This window comes from Macaca mulatta, chromosome X (genome assembly GCF_049350105.2).
Source record: "Macaca mulatta isolate MMU2019108-1 chromosome X, T2T-MMU8v2.0, whole genome shotgun sequence".
In the NCBI taxonomy this organism is placed as follows: domain Eukaryota; kingdom Metazoa; phylum Chordata; class Mammalia; order Primates; family Cercopithecidae; genus Macaca; species Macaca mulatta.
In genome coordinates this window covers 8233806-8250903 of record NC_133426.1, presented here as the reverse complement: position 1 = coordinate 8250903, position 17098 = coordinate 8233806, and the positions used below count along the sequence as shown (strand labels likewise).

Sequence of the window (17098 nt, the reverse complement as noted above, 5' to 3'; positions counted from 1 at the left end):
CATCCATGTCCCTGCAGAGGACATGAGCTCATCCTTTTTTATGGCTACATAGTATTCCATGGTGTCTATGTGCCACATTTTCTTTATCCAGTCTATCACTGATGGGCATTTGGGTTGTTTCCAAGTCTTTGCTATTGTGAATAGTGCCACAATAAACATACGTGTGAATGTATCTTTATAGTAGAATGATTTATAATCCTTTGGGCATATACCCAGTTATGGGATTGCTGGGTCAAATGGTATTTCTTGTTCTAGATCCTTGAGGAATTGCCACATTGTCTTCCACAATGGTTGAACTAATTTACACTCCCACCAACAGTGTAAAAGCATTCCTATTTCTCCACATCCTCTCCAGCATCTGTTGTTTCCTGACTTTTTAATGATCACCATTCTAACTGAGATGGTATCTCATTGTGGTTTAGATTTGTGTTTCTCTAATGACCAGTGATGATGAACTTTTTTTCTTGTTTGTTGGCCGCATAAATGTCTTCTTTTGAGAAGTGTCTGTTCATATCCTTCACCCACTTTTTGATGGGGTTGTTTGGTTTTTTTCTAGTAAATTTGTTTAAGTTTCTTGTAGATTCTGGATATTAGCCCTTTGTCAGATGGATAGATTGCAAAATTTTTCTCCCAGTCTGTAGGTTGCCTGTTCACTCTGATGATAGTTTCTTAGACATTTCTACTGTTCCTTTCAACTCTCTGGCACTCAGCTTCCCACTAAAGTTTTTTGTTTTTGTTTTTGTTTTTGTTTTGAGGCATAGTCTCACTCTGCCACCCAGGCTGCAATGCAGTGGTGTGATCTCAGCTCACTGCGACCTCCACCCCCTGGATTCAAGCAATTCTCCTGCCTCAGTCTCCCAAGTAGCTGGGATTACAGGCATGTACTGGCACGCCCAGCTTATTTTTGTATTTTTAGTTGAGATGGGGGTCTCACCATGTTGGCCAGGCTGGTCTCGAAATCCTGACCTTGTGGTCCGCCTGCCTCAGCCTCCCAAAGTGCTGGGATTACAGGCGTGAGCCACCATGCCTGGCCAGTTGTTTTTAAAAGTACAGATGGAAAATAACTGCTGGTTACATTGAAACAACAATATGTTCTTCTTGGATGAATATACTTGAAGAACACAATTCTATTGGTTTCAGGAAAAGTATATCAACCTGAAATGAAGTTATAATGCACCCTAAGGGTTTCAGGACCTGCCTCCCCTCCCCACCCCGGCAGACACCTACATCTGAAGATACTCAAGTTATTGAAATAAAATGGTGTGATATTTGTATATAACCTGCAAATATCCTCCTATATATTTAAGATCATCTGTACATTACTTATAATACCTAATACTATGTAAATGCTATGTAAATAGCTGTTACACTGTATTGTTTAGGGAATGATGAGAAGAAAAAAAGTCTGGCATTTGCTGTTCTATACATTTTCTTTAGATAACTCTACATCCTATAAAAAGATAATTTGTATTTTTATTTATTAAATAACATGTAAATAAATATAACATATAAATAACATTTGATCCCAAATGCAAGTCTTTGTTCAGTTTTGGGTGTTATCATGCCAAATCTCTTGGACATTTACATCATAGGAAACAAAATAATGAGCCTACTTCCTAAGAGCTCCATCCAGAGAAGATGAAACATTTTGTCAGCTCAGTCTATTTATATCATTCTTTCTAGCTCCTCAGGACCTAATAACTAAAGCTTAAATTCCTTTATATGACCTCCTACTCCATTCATTTATTTCTTCAATCAGTACCATTTGCGAAGACCATTTACTCTGTGGCAGGCACGCTGCTGTGTGCCAGAGAGCCAATAGCAAACATGTGCTAGGGATAGACACTACCACCAAACGTTTTCCAGGCTGGGGGGCAGATGATCGTTAAATTAAAACAACACACATAATTAACACTTGTCCACTGTGTGATAGAGTTCCTGGGAGGAGAAGTGCAGGATGTTATAAGAGCAAGCAAGAGAGAGAGAGCTGCGGTAGTCAGGGCGTGGGGGTCAGGGAAGGCTTCCTGGTTGAAGTGGCATTTACTATGAAGAAAGGACAGTATGGGAAGGCTGGGTGTCTGGAGGCAGGTGTATTTCTTTCTGTATGATCAAATATTTGTTTCCTGTAGAATTCTATTAAATGTGAAATGTTTGTAGAATACAGAGAGACTTTTTTCTTGGTTAATGAAAAGACTGCTGAGGATATTCCATAACATTTGAAAGAAATCTTACTTATGAACAAACAAATATATAAAGAAAGCCCTCCTACTGAACCTTTTAAATAGACTTTTTATTTTTTACAGCAGTTTTAGGTTTATAGCAATTGAGCAGAAGGTACAGAGAATATCCACATACTCTCTACCTCCACCATGCACAGCCTCTCCCATTACCAACATCCCCCACCGGAGTGGGACATTTGTGAACAACGGATGAACCTACATTGACACATCATCATCATCAGGGTCCATAGTTTACATACGCTTCACTCTTGATATTGTATGGTCTATGGGTTTGGACAAATATATAATGACTTGTATCCATAGTTTCATCTATTGTTTTAAAATAACTTACACCAAGCGTGGACACAAAATTGTCCATTCAGGGTCAGAGCTAATTATTTGTAGTGTCAAAGCATTGATTGGTAAAGTTAAGGTCTATGGTGGGTTTCCTGACTGATTTCTATTTCAAATGTTCAGTTCCATTGTTAGATACTAGTTTGGTGTGTATTTTGGAAACTTTAGACTGACTAGTTCTTTAGTTGTTCCATGCCGACACCTGGCTATGTTGAAGGAAATGAGTGAGATCTGTTCCTGTTTTCTCTTTTCATATGGTTGTATCCAGAGAACTAGCTTTCATTTATCTTTATTCTTCCCATGTGTGTTGTCTTTGCATGAATGATGTGTTTTCTTTACTTGAAGCTTTTGAAGAATTACCTTTCTTTAAGGAAAAATCAAAAGGCTAGAAATGAAAAGACTTTGAAAATGTCATTGAAATAATGGCAGGGTGCACTTGATTGAACTTATATAAACTCTTTGAAAGTCGAATTGACTAACATTCATGTTTGATCTAGTTAAACCAATAAAATACAGGATGTAATCTTTATATAATTACAAAAGTCCCACTGTCTAATCCTACCTGGAGGTTACCATGATGGTTCTAGAGGCAAATGTGTTTCTAGCCTAAGGTACTTTGACTCTTTATCTTTGTTGGCTTTAAGCCAGTACAAGACTTTATTGCAAATATTGTATTTTATTTTTGTTGTCAAATGGTATAACTGGTGAAGGCTATTGTAATCTGATGAAGGACTTCCCCTGGGGCAGGGTATTGAAATATACTGGATTCTTGTATTTTTTCATTGCTCTTCTGCTCAAAGAGTACTATATGTAAGCAACATAGGTGGATCGTGATGGGGTAACACCTGGGCCGAACAAAGTGGCCAGCATTAATTGGGTTTTTTTTTGGCATCCCTGATGCTAGTGGGCAGAGTTCTTAGAAGTTATTAGTAGAGATAAATAGCTTAGCACATGATGACTGATACAGGTAAAAGCACAGAACAGCTGCAAAACCTTAGAATGGGGGCAATTATTTTAAGAAAAACAGGAAACCCAAAATCCAAAAAGGAACTAGGGATGCATTTTGAGGGCAAATATATATGTGAATGCATGCATGTGTGCATCTGTGTGTGTGCATGCATATAAAATTTCCTTGTGGAAAAACCTCACAAATAAATGCAAAAGATGAATGAGGGGCTTGAGAATTTTTGCAATAGACAAATGATCATTGAACCTAAGTGGTACTAATAGTTGCTAAAATTGATTTTAAAAATGGTGAGCAATCCACAATTAGATATGGTAAAAGAGACAGACTATCCGTGGTAAAGGAAAATAAATGCCCAGTCAGGAAATTAAAGTAAAAATACCAATACCATTGCCCACTCATCCTGTTGGCAAATGTTGAAAAATTGCTTCCACCCAAGGAAAAAAACAGAATGGAAAGGCATCCTTTTACTGCAAGTTTTATTTGTATTTTAGTATTGCTAAAATACTGTATCTTAGTATTTTCAATGCTAAATACTTTTGAGTCTCACTATAATAAGACTGAATCAGTTAGTCTAGGGTATTATCCATTGTGAGCTGGGAGCTATTAAGTCTAGGATTACTCCCAAACTGCTAAAGACAATACTAATGGCAAATGACAACAAAATCACATCAATGATAACAAAGGATTTTTTAAAAATCCTGAGCCAAACATTTTGATAAATACTTTACGAGGATTATCGTTTTAATCATCCCAAGCAGCCTATGACATGCTGTCCTCACTAATTTTAAAAAATAATTCTAATCATCATAATTGTTTATGCATGCTTGCCATTGCCCCAAATATTTCTTTGCAATGACAGAGTTTTTCATTTTGTGATTAGTAGAAAATTTTGCTTGAAATGAAAATGCCTTGATCAACGCAATGCATTGATATTAATTCCCAATTCAAAATAGGCTCTGTGGCTATTGGCTTTGCTCTCATTTTGATGGGTGTGTATAAGCCAATGGTATCAGGAACATTGAATTCCAGGAAAGAAGGAGAGCTGGTGTGGAGCAGGGCAGGAGGGTTTTCACTTGGGAAGGGGAGGTTGGACAGCTGAAGACAATCTCTGCTGCGTCCTTTGTGCTTTTGTTGTTGAAGTTTGGCCATTCAACATAACACAGTAGAAGGGAACAAAAGATAGCTAATCAAGGTGTGTATTAGTCTGTTCTCATGCTGCTAATAACGACATACCTGAGACTGGGTAATTTGCAAAGAAAAGGAGATTTAATGGACTCACAGTTCCACATGGCTGAGGAGGCCTCACAATCATGGTGGAAGACAAAGGAGGAGCAAAGGCACATCTTAAATGGTGGCAGGCAAGAGAGGGTGTGTGGGGGCAACTGCCCTTTATAAAACCATCAGATCTTGTGAGACTTACTATCATGAGAATAACATGGGAAAAACCCGCCCCCATGATGCAATTACCTCTCATAGGGTCCCTCTCACATCACGCAGGAATTGTGGGAGCTACAGTTCAAGATGAGATTTGGGTGGGGACACAGCCAAACCATATCAAGGTGTGTCCTGCACAGGGCTTCTCAGGACTCTAATTCTTTATTTTTGTTTTAATTAACTCTCTGATATTTGTTAAATTAAAAAATTTATTTCCAGAGATAAAATCTTCTGTAATGAAAATCCTGCAGTCTACTGTCTGTCGATGTACCTGATCTCCCCTCCTATTCTCTGCTTCACCCCATCCATCTGAACTGCTGCTACCTCAACATACGGTATTTAGGACTGTTGGACCAATCTTCATCTCTCCTTTCAAGGTTATAAATCTGGAAATTCCTTCAAAATCGAGTGTGCATCTTGCTCCTTTCTTCACCTGTGGCTTTACCTGTTGTGTTGTTTACCACTGAGGTTAATCACTGGCTTTGTCACTCTGCATATTTTACTTGGTTTCCCTGACTACAGGTTTCTTAACAGTAAAATGAATAAATGAAGCTTATGTCATTTTGTGGGATGATTACATGGGGTGAGTATTAAAACATCAAGGCACATTTTTGCCACATAGATTTGGCCACTGTAATAATAATAATAGTCAAATATGTATTGCCACATTAGTCATATTTTGTCAACCTGTTGACAACAGTTGCTGTGCCTACTTTTGGAACCCCAGTCACCCTTGCATGGCCTCAGAAATGTATCTTCTCTATGAGGACCAGGACCTGCCCTCCCTTGCTAACGTGATACAGACAGGTAAAGAGGAAACATGGAGTCCTGTCCCCAGGGAAAAATCTAGTTGAGCAACGAAGACACAGACAAAGTAAAGTATATCATTCAGCAGGAGAGGGTGTGATAAAACTCCAAAGAGGAATCCAGCAAGTGCAGAAATAGCTGAAGGTCCCCTGATCTCATCCAGAGATAAGGTCCTGCCCATCTGCCTAGGAAAAGAAACATCTGGAAGCGAAGGACGTCTCACCTGTGCCCATGTTGAGGTTTCTAGACCAAGGAACAGGACCCTGCTGACCTGACTCAAGAAGACTCAAAGCCTTCAAACCAAGATGGTGCTAAAAAAGACCTTCGGGAACTGGCTTTGATCTAGTCTCCAAGGTCTGAGGCTGTCCAGTTCAACCCTGAATCTCTTTAGAAGGTGCCTCATTGCTTCCCATCACTGGGTGGGGAGGAGTTTGGAACACTCAGGTTGAGTCCAGGATGTGCTCAGACAGGTATGGTCCTTGGAAGTCCTGGCAGGAGCCAACTCTGCACAGGTGAAGCAGGGGAAGCTTTAACCATGAAACCCCACTAGCATATAGCCCTAATATTTACTTCTTCTCAACTTTAACTCCCAATAATTCCTTCACATACCTAGGATTTTAGTCGATCGCATATGAACCTACACACCGCGCAACATGCTGAGGCTGGCCGTCATGTAGGAAGTTCTTCAAAGCTGCCCTGTCCCAGCCCCCAGCTTCTGCATGCTCAATGCCCGGCCCCTGCTTTTTGCAGTTGTCACTCTGTTTATGACCATCCCCTAGTCAGCCTGGCCCTCTAAACTTTTAGCTTATAACCAAGCCAATGGCTCCCTTTATAAAACATCAGTTTTATAAAAGGGTATGTTATGCCCTCTTACACGCTTTCTCCTAACACCTCATTTTCCAGTAACTCAACCACGCCCATCATTTGTCCAGCATTGGCCTCTGCCCAATCTAATTAGTTATCTGATGTAATCCCTGCCAAAAATCATACCGAACTTCACCCTAGGCTGTTCATATGCGTCTCCAGCTTCAGACCTTGCTCTCTCCATGGGGGGCATAGATGTGAGGGGAGAGATGAGGGCCCAGGTGTGGACGTATGGAATTCAGTAGGTGGTATGTAGGTTCATAGGAGATTGGCTAAAATCCTAAGAATGTGTAGGAATTATTGGGAGTTAAGGCTGGCTAAAATCCTAAGAATGTGTAGGAATTATTGGGAGTTAAGGCTGGCTAAAATCCTAAGCATGTGTAGGAATTATTGGGAGTTAAGGCTGAGAAGAAGTAAAAAGTAGGGCTGTATGCTAGAGAGGTTTCATAGTTAAAGCATTCATATGGGACTGAGATCTTTTAAGCCAATAATCTTCACATTGAAGAAGATTGCCAATCCTATACAGCTGAGATTTATTTACTGGTTTGTGGGGGATTCTATAATTAAGCTATTATTGGGAAGGGACATATTCAGATATATTATTGGCAGTGGATGGGCAAAATGTGGTATATCCATATAGCTGAAACTGACAGTCAAAAAAGATGAAGTACCAATATATGCTACAATGTACATGAAGCAAGATTGCTGTAGCATTTAGCATCAAGAAGCCAGACACATACTGTATGATTCCACTTATATAAAATGTCCAGAATAGTCAAATAGATAAAGACAGAAGTAGATTTAGTGTTTGCCAGGGTTTGGCAAGTAGTGGGGAAGACAGAATGGGAGTGACTACAAATAGGTCCAGGTTTCTTTTTGGGCTGATGAAAATGTTCTACAATTAAATAGTGATGATGGTTGTATAGCTTTCTGAATATACTCAAATTGTACAGTGTAAATGAGTGAATTTTGTGAATTGTATCTCAATAAACTTGCTATAAAAGTATTTTCTAAAAGATATCTTTTGGTTCAATTTTCTTTTCTCATAACTGCAAACATGTATCATCTTGCTCTATCCATACTGGTATCCTTCATATTAAAAGTTTAGATGTTCAAACATAGGAAATGGGTGATTTTGTCTCATCCCCACCTTGAGCTTCAGAGAATTAGAGGTCATGACGTCTTAGCTATTGGGTGATGGTTTCTGCTAGCTTTGCCACCTATTCCAGCCTAGCATAACGTGACTTAAAAGATCCCAACCAGAGAAAAAAACATGACCAAAAAAAACATGATCAAGATAATAAATCATAGTCCAATTTTTTTTTTTTTTGAGATGGAGTTTTCCTCTTGTTGCCCAGGCTGGAGTGCAATGGTGCAATTTCAGCTCACTGCAACCTCCTCCTCCTAGGTTCAAATGATTCGCCTGCCTTAGCCTCCCCAGTAGCTGGGATTACAGGCATGCGCCACCACACCCGGCTAATTTTATATTTTTTAGTAGAGACAGGGTTTCACCATGTTGGTCAGGCTGGTCTCAAACTGCTGACCTGAGGTGATCCATCCGTCTTGGCCTCCCAAAGTGCTGGGATTACAGGCATGAGCCACCACACTGCCCCAAATATTTGTTATATATTTAGTGTATCTATTGTTTCATTTAGCTATCCCAGTGGCCTGATGCATGAGATATTGCTGTTAGGCTTGCTTTACTGATGGATAAACTGAGGCATGGGGATGTTAAGTCTCTTGTCTGTGATCATATGTTTGGTGAAAGAGTAAGAGAAGGCTTTTCACATGGGATCTGATGTGGTTTGGATTTGTGTGCCTGCCCAAATCTTATGTCGAATTGGAAGGATGGGCCTAGTGAGAGGTAATTGGACTATAGGGGTGGATTTCCTCCTTGCTGTTCTCATGATGGTGAGTGAGTTCTCACAAGATCTGATGGCTTAAAAGTGTGTGGCACTTCCCTTTTTGCTCTCTCTCTCTCCTGCGCTGCCATGGTAAGATGTGCTTGCTTCCGCTTTGCTTTCCGCCATGAGTGTACGTTTCCTGAGCCTTCCCAGCCATACTTCCTGTTAAGCCTGCAGAACTGTGAGTCAATGAAACCTTTTTTCTTCATAAATTACTCAGTTTCAGGTACTTCTTTATAGAAGTGTAAGAACAGACCAATACAAGATTTTTCTCCCAATCCCAAACTCTTATTCCTGTAAATTGGTTGAGGTCAAAAGCAGCCACAATGCTTAAGTTGTAAATTTCTCAAAACCGCTGACTATTGGTGGAACGTCTAGTGTTCATTTACCTGCTTCACTGCTCAACACACCATCAAAGTTGCCTCAGACCCTTTTTCATTTCAGACAGCTTGGAATCTTTAGTATTTTATATGTCTTTGTTTACATCATGAAATCAACAACAAAATGAAACTTACAAACACATTTTCTGTCATTGGAAGGGAAGGACATCAGGTTTTGCATTTGTTAAAATGCAAATATTCAAAAATTATATGCATAAATTATAATTTTAAATTAGAAATCTGTGTATGTGTAGCTTTCTATTAGAAGAGTATATAATGAATATTTTTCCTTTTTCTTTTTGCAGAACAATGGTTCCCTGGTTTGGTGCCAGAATCACAAGCAATGTTCTAAGGTACGTTTACTATACCTGTATGAATGATGCAAAAAACTTTGAACTTTGAAATAATCATAGTTTCACAGTAAGTTGCAAAGACAGCACAGAGTAATCATGTATGCCCCGTTTCCACCAATGGTTACACTTTAAGTAATTGAAAACAATATCAAAAGCACAAAATCGATATGCATGCAACATATGTATATGATTTTGTGACATTTATCATGTGTAAGATTTGATTTGCATAGCTAGCACTGCCATCAAGATACAGGTATCGATGGTTCTGTATACTACTGTATTTTATTTGTTGTTTGTAATTTTCTGTTAAAAAACACTAAGAAGAAAATGCCCTCTGGTTAGACCAGAGAAGATTTAATGTGTTCTATTTATACTTATGTTATTTTGCATGTATTTTGGTTTCTTTGTAGGAATTGCTGGTTAAATAATTTGATTTTTTCATTAAACAGTCTCTTTTCCATTTTTGAGTATTCTTTGCCTCACACTAAAGTACTATGAACTTTATTATGTTACTCATTTTATGTTTGATATAATACAGTTCTTACCTCAATCCCAATACACCAAAACCTTTGTTTTCTAAATATATGTATATGATGGTACTCTAGCTGCAGTCTGAAGTAGGTTTTGTAATCAGGTTATGTAAATGAGTGAAGTTTACAAAGTTTGCTAAAAACATTGGAGCAAAACTTTGAGATCATAATAGGGTTTCATACAGTGTATTTCCTGGATATTACTTTTAGTCCTAAAATAGAAATACACCTTTATTTGATAAACAACAAGTAATCTAAGGAATATATAATAATCTTGAAATAGCATATTTATGAAAAGGATTAATTTGTGAAAGGTCTTTCAAATACATACAATAAATGATTATAAAATAATATTCCTAAACCAAAAACTTTGTTCTAAGGATGCATTTCCACAATCATGCTCACTGAATACACGAGTGTTATTTTAAAATAGAACAGAGGCCTGGCGCGGTGGCTCAAGCCTGTAATCCCAGCACTTTGGGAGGCCGAGACGGGCGGATCACGAGGTCAGGAGATCGAGACCATCCTGGCTAACACGGTGAAACCCCGTCTCTACTGAAAAATACAAAAAAAAAAAAAAAAAAAAAAACTAGCGGGGCGAGGTGGCGGGCGCCTGTAGTCCCAGCTACTAGGGAGGCTGAGGCAGGAAAATGGCGTGAACCTGGGAGGCGGAGCTTGAGGTGAGCCGAGATCTGGTCACTGCACTCCAGCCTGGGCGACAGCGCGAGACTCCGTCTCAAAAAAAATAAATAAATAAATAAAATAAAATAAAATAGAACAGAGTTCCTACGTGAATGTTAAATAATTTGATGAAGATAAGCTTTGCTTATCTCTGACTGTCTAGATACTGGGCAGGAATGAAATGCCTGGTTACAGTCCACTTACTCTTTTTATGTAATGTCCTAAGCATTTGTTCTGTCCAGACATTTTCTGGTATTGATTATATTAATTGGTCTTCAACTGGAATTTTAGATAACTTTTTCATGCCATCATTCCAGATAAAGCACATAATGAATGCTATGAGGTCGATTAAATTTCCTAAGTATTCTTTTTGTTCAATGTCATATTAATTGTGTATTATAGGAATGATAATTTGTTACATTGGTAATACTACTTATTTAAGCACACATTTTTTCCATATCCCATCAAGAAATTATCTTTTACAGACTTACAAGGGATTTGATTAGAACAGGTTTATTTGAATTACTTTAAAATTATTGCAATGAAAGAAATTTGTACACTAGGGATCATAGATAGTTAAACCATATTTTGCAAATGATTAATCAAGGCTGCCATGAGAGACTTTGAATTTCACAAGGAAAGAAAGCAATCCTTTTTGTCAGAAAGCAAGAATCAATCAGTAAGTCACAATTAAGCCCAACTGAAACTCTGGAATATATTACAAAGCTGACGGAAGTTTAAGGATTGTCTTTAACTTGGGATCCTTTATGTTTGATATAATACAGTTCTTTGGGACTCTTTGGGATTGAATCTTGCTTATTAATCAAAGTTTGTCTCCTTTGGATGTTATCATGTCTGGATACCTGTGCAGATAATTACAATTTGCATTTCTTTTGGGATTCATGAAGTACTAGGTGGGCTTTTTCTCTTAACATGTAGGTTAACAAGGTTACTGGTAATCTGTAGTCACATAGTCATCAGTTTTACAGATGGGAAAATTCAGTCACGTACATATTGATGATGGTTCTGTGGTCACTCAACAAACCAGTAGAGACATACAGATCCCTGTCTTCTACATTGTGTTTCTTACAGGCCAACAACTCTAGAAACCAGTTTGTACAAATATAGGGAGAGAAAAGTCAGAAAACTCAGAAAAGTCAGAAGTAGTGTTAATGATATAATTTTCTGATGATATATTTTAAAAGATTAGGTTTGCATAATGTTTTCTAGAAACGACACACTTTTTAATCACTTCTGGTGATCATCTGCAAAGCCTGTCAGCTCCTCCTTCAGACCCCTGTGGAATAGATCTCATCTAACCACTCTTCCCACCTCCAACCTGCCATTCTGTCTGGGGTGAATCCAAGAGCATCCCGATGGGTCTCCTAGCTTCCACTCTGACCCCAAACAGTCACATTTCCTCGTGGCTCCTGGGAAAACCCTTCAAAAATGTAAGTGCCATCACACTGCTGTCTACCTTAAACCCAATGATGCATTTCCATCTCACTCAGACTAAAATCCAAAGCCCTACCCTGATTCTCATTGGCTCTCTCTTGTCTGCCTGTGCTCTGTCCCCAACTTTGTTGTTGTTGTTGTTTGTTTTTCGAGATGGAGTCTTGTTCTGTCACCCAGGCTGGAGTGCAGTGCTGCAATCTTGGGTCACTGCAACCTCTGCCTCCCGGATTCAAGCAATTCTCCCGCCTCAGCCTCCCGAGTAGCTGGGATTACAGGTGCCTGCCACCATGCCTGGCTAATTTTTGTATTTTTTAGTAGAGATGGGGTTTCTCCATGTTGGCCAGGCTGGAAGAAAACATTTTAACTGTAGAGATTCATCTCTGTGCTTCATCTGACTTCAAGAGTATGCGGGGTTCGACATAATGGAATCAGCACTATGAGCTCAAGGGTCTTTAGCCCCTGCACCACTCAACCCTAGAGAATATAGAAGAGTGCCTATTGTCCAGCACAGATCTAGGCCAGTGGTTCTCAACCGAGGGCAATTTGCTCCCCCAGGAACAATTGCCAATGGCTGGAAATATTTTTGATTGTCACAGTTGGGAGTGAGGAGTTACTGGCATCTAGTGGGTCAAGGCCAGGGATGCTAATAAAGAACCTATACTGCACAGAAAAGCCCTCCCACAGCAAAGATTATCTGGCTCCAAATGTCAGTAATGCTGAGATTGACAAACCCTGGCCTACACATTTGTGGAGTTATAAAAAAAATTAAGAGCATAGTCCTCAGCAGTTTTACTTTATTATATGAGAGAAAACAAATGTATAGTTTACTGAGCACAAGGAATGTGCCAAGCACCTTTTTAGGGGCTCATTATGTTTAGGAATTCTGATTGTCATCATGTACTCTCTAACACTGGTGAGAAAGATGGCTCTTTGCCTACTAATCCGGTTTCTCCTCTTCTCTGCTAATCGAAAGCTCATTCGTCACCTGAGTACGTTGTCACCTTGGGTTAAACATCTATATTTCCCCAAGCTCCATTGCTTCTAAATATGGCCAGTAGCTAATTTCTTGCCCAAGTGGAATCATTGTGAAGAAATTTCAAAATGCCTCTTTTAAAGGGAACTGATTTAGCTAGAAAATGCACTCATTTGTTCTCTTCCCGTCGTCCTTCCCTGCTTCTTAGAGGGCATACCAATGGCAGGGGCCCCAGCAGCTTTCTTGGGCCATGAGGTACTTCTGAGGATGGAGTCCAGGCTGAGAATAACTGACAAGAAAGATAGAAGGAATCTGGCTCTTTGATACTGTGGGCCCCATACCAGCGTTGCACATGAAGAGGAAATACCTTTCTATCTCTCTTAAGTTACTGTTAGTTTACATTTCTTTTGTTCTATGAAGATGGAATTGTGTGTGGGTGAAATTAATCTCAGCTTCATCTTGGAATGACCACCTTCATGTCACAGATGCTCAGAAAAGGTGGGTGACTTTCTTTCAAAGTCACTTGACTAAACTAGTAAATCCCCTACACGGGATTCGAACTGAGTTCCGGTGGAATTAAAAGCCAGTGATTTTCTCATTGTACACCTCACACATATGAAGTATTATAGAATAACTTTTTTAAAGTTATGAAAGAGCTCTTGCTCAGTTTAGTGGTTGATTCTCTTGATGCGCTAGTTTGTTGTTTGTTTTTTTTCCTCACCCTTATAACTACTGTGAATAGTGAAACTTCGGGGCAAAACTGTGACCCAATTCTAGCAAATGAGCCATATTTTCTCTTTCTTGCTTTTATGTTCCTGTTGTCTGGTGGGAAGTCAGAAAGATACAGCCTAAAGATGGCCCACTCTTCTGATTCAGCTTCATTTAGGGATACACAGTAGATTCCCACAGAAATAGATTCCTTAGAAATTCCTCCATTGAGGTGATTTCTCTTTTCTTTTCTTTTTATGTTGAGAGAACATTTAACCCATAAGAATGCAGTATGCCCTTGGCCACTCCAGAATAAACTGTTCGCAAAATTGACATCTAAACACAGTTTCAGTCTCAGAACAGGGCAAACCATTTATTTATTTATTTAGAGATGGAGTCTCGCTCTGTTGCCAGGCTGGAGTGTAGTGGCACGATCTCGGCTCACTGCAACCTCCGCCTCCTGGCTTCAAGCAATTCTTGTGCCTCAGCCTCCCCAGTAGCTGGGATTACACCTGCTAACATGCCCAGCTTATTTTTGTATTTTTAGTAGAGATGGGGTTTTGACATGTTGACCAGGCTGGTCTCAAATTCCTGGCCTCAAGTAATCTGCCCCCCTCAGCTTCCCAAAATACTGGGATTACAGGCGTGAGTCACCATGCCCGGCCAAGCCTTTTAAAATATATCAAATCTATCCTAAAATGATGCCTTTACAATAACTTATTTTTAGTACTTCAATTTTAGTAGTAAGTTAATAAGAAGATCACCTATTTTTAATCAAGAAAGTAAATATACACCTTTGGTGTAAAAAATAATGTGTTTTAAACATTCTATCTAAATATCTTTTGCAAACAATTTTTTTCTTAATTTCTTTTTTTTTTCAGTCCAAGCCACCCTAAATACTTTTTGGAATGAAATATTACTATAGTAATGTAAAACATACTGATAAAATGTGATATATTTCCATTCTAATAATATTTTTAAGTTGGTCCAATCTTAACAATGTACATTACTTTATTTTATTTTATTTTATTTTACTTTATTTTATTTTAGACGGAATTTTGCTTTTGTTGCCCAGGCTGTAGTGCAGTGGCACAATCTTGGCTCACTGCAACTCTGCCTTACAGGCTCAAGTGATTCTCCAGCCTCAGCGTCCTGAGTAGCTGGGATTATAGGTGCCCACCACCATGCCTGGCTAATTTTTGTATTTTTAGTAGAGATGGGGTTTCTCCATTTTGGCCAGGCTGGCATCAAACTCCTAGCCTCAAATGATTCACCTACCTCAGCCTCCCAAAGTGCTGGGATTACAGGCGTGAGCCACCGCAGCCGGCCTATTCCTTTAAGAACCTATTTTCATTAACCTTTCTCTTAAATAGCAAATTACTCCATGCCAGATATAATGTAAATCAGGTCCTATTTTTTCCCATATATTATAATGTTGTGGCTGTTCAGCCCTTGCATTTATGTTTCTAGTTTAACATTTTCTTTAAATACATTTCATTTGCTCATTCCAATAGAGTCTGATTAATCCCATTTCAGTAGATACTCACTGAGCATCTACTATGCCCTAGGCCCTAGTGATAAAGTGATACAAAGGGTGAACTTGGTCTTTGCATTAATTTTTTACTTTTTTGCTCACTGAGAAAATTCCCAGCTATTGTTACTTCATCCATTCTTAAAAATTCATGCAGTATTCCAGCCTGGGGCGGTGGCCGATGCCTGTAATCCCAGCACTTTGGGAGGCTGTAATCCCAGCACTTTGGAAGATTACGAGGGTAGGAGATGGAGACCATCCTGGCCAACATGATAAAACCCCATCTCTACTAAAAATACAAAAATTATCTCAGTGTGGTGGTGCACGCCTGTAGTCCCAGCTATTTGGGAGGCTGAGGCGGGAGAATCGCTTGAACCCTGGAGGTAGAGTTTGCAGTGAGCCAAGATCACGCCACTGCACTCCAGCCTGGCAACAGAGTGAGACACGGTCTTAAAAAAAAAAAATCATGCAATATTCCTTATGAGTCCCCATTACTGTACCAATGGGGACATAACCATCTTCTCCCCTTTACTTTGCCCATTAGAGCATTTGTGCACCTTTAGAATCCATTTCTGCTTTTTCTCTTTGCTAATCTCACAGTTCTAACTCTTCCATCATTCTGAAGTTCCTCTGTACTCACCCATTAAAGGTTAATGTGTGAATTACCCAGTCTCTATTAGGCTCTGCTCATGGTCCTAAGGCTCAGTTCTCATGTTCATAACTTATTTGGTCCTCTGGGATGGAAATACTTGATGAAGAAAGAGAGAACTATTTGAATGAGCCACAGACACATGGATCCTAGGACTGACTGTGTTAAGATTTAGATGGCTCCTCTCAGTAGGGGAACATGGGTGATACAGACCATTGAGATCATTGTTTGCATGAAGGATGGAGAGAAGAATTCTAAAGCTAGAGAGAATATTTAGGAATATCCAGTGCAGTTCTTTCATTGTGCACTTCAGGAACCTGAGGCCTGAAGCAATGATATATCCAACCAAAGACAGCCTCCAGCTCAGAGGAAATGCTTGTTCTTACATTCTGTTTTCATTGTATGTAATTTCCCTAAAAGCCCACTTAGGAATGATTTGGAGCATTTGACAGGAAATTCAAATTCATGGGCAAGATGCCCTGGTATGTAGTCATAGCACAGAGTCAAAATATTGTAATGAGCCATGTTAATATCTATGTTTCCCAGTGGCTTTTTCGGGTAGAGGAGGACAAATATCCTTCTCTCTACCCATCCTATGTTCATGACTTAGGTCCTTTTAACACAAGATAGATTAAGAAGAGGAAAACTTGCAAATTTATTTAGTAAGATTTACATGCTATGGAAGCCTTCCTAAAGAAATGAAGACTCCAGTAAATGGTTAATTCTGTGTATTTTTATGGTAGCTTTGACAAAGAGTGAATACCGATAGAGAAATATGATAGGACAAAAACGGTGTGAACTAGTGGAGATAAACTGGGGAATTTAGCAAGGCCTGTTTGTTCAGGTTCCTCTCTGTGACCCGTCATCTTCAGAGATGAGCATGTTCCTTTCTTCCAGGGATTGGGAGGCCCTCACATGAGTGTCTTCTGACCTGCCTCTTGGAATGTTGGAAAAGCTTTCCTAAGCAGGATACCCTGCATCAGGGAGAAGCGTATGTGTGGGTGAGGAGGGGAGGTCCGAGAGACTTTCCTGCTTTTGTTTGTTTAATATGCCAAGGTGCCATATTTTGAGTAGTGTGTCCTGAATCCCATCATCCTTTTCAATGTAACTTTTCATTAAAAGCAGTGTTCTAGGATAGTGGTTAGCAAATGACTTCTATAAAAACACCACATAGTAGCCATCTTTGTCTTGGCAGCCCATAAGGTCTCTGTTGCAACTACCCAACTCTACTTCTGCAGCGCAAAAGCAGTAGTAGAAAATACATAGACCAAGAAGAGTGTCTGTGTTCC

The 17098-nt window shown here is 39.3% G+C and overlaps 1 protein-coding gene across 2 annotated transcripts in view; it reads left to right on the top strand.

The window, feature by feature from the left end:
• Positions 1-17098, top strand: part of ANOS1 (anosmin 1) — a 214002-nt gene that overhangs the window by 22975 nt on the left and 173929 nt on the right. For both annotated transcript variants that reach the window (XM_015126912.3, XM_077988081.1), the window contains exon 2: positions 9235-9282. In XM_015126912.3, coding sequence (XP_014982398.3) covers positions 9235-9282 — 48 coding nt within the window. The remainder of the gene's footprint in view (positions 1-9234; positions 9283-17098) is intronic.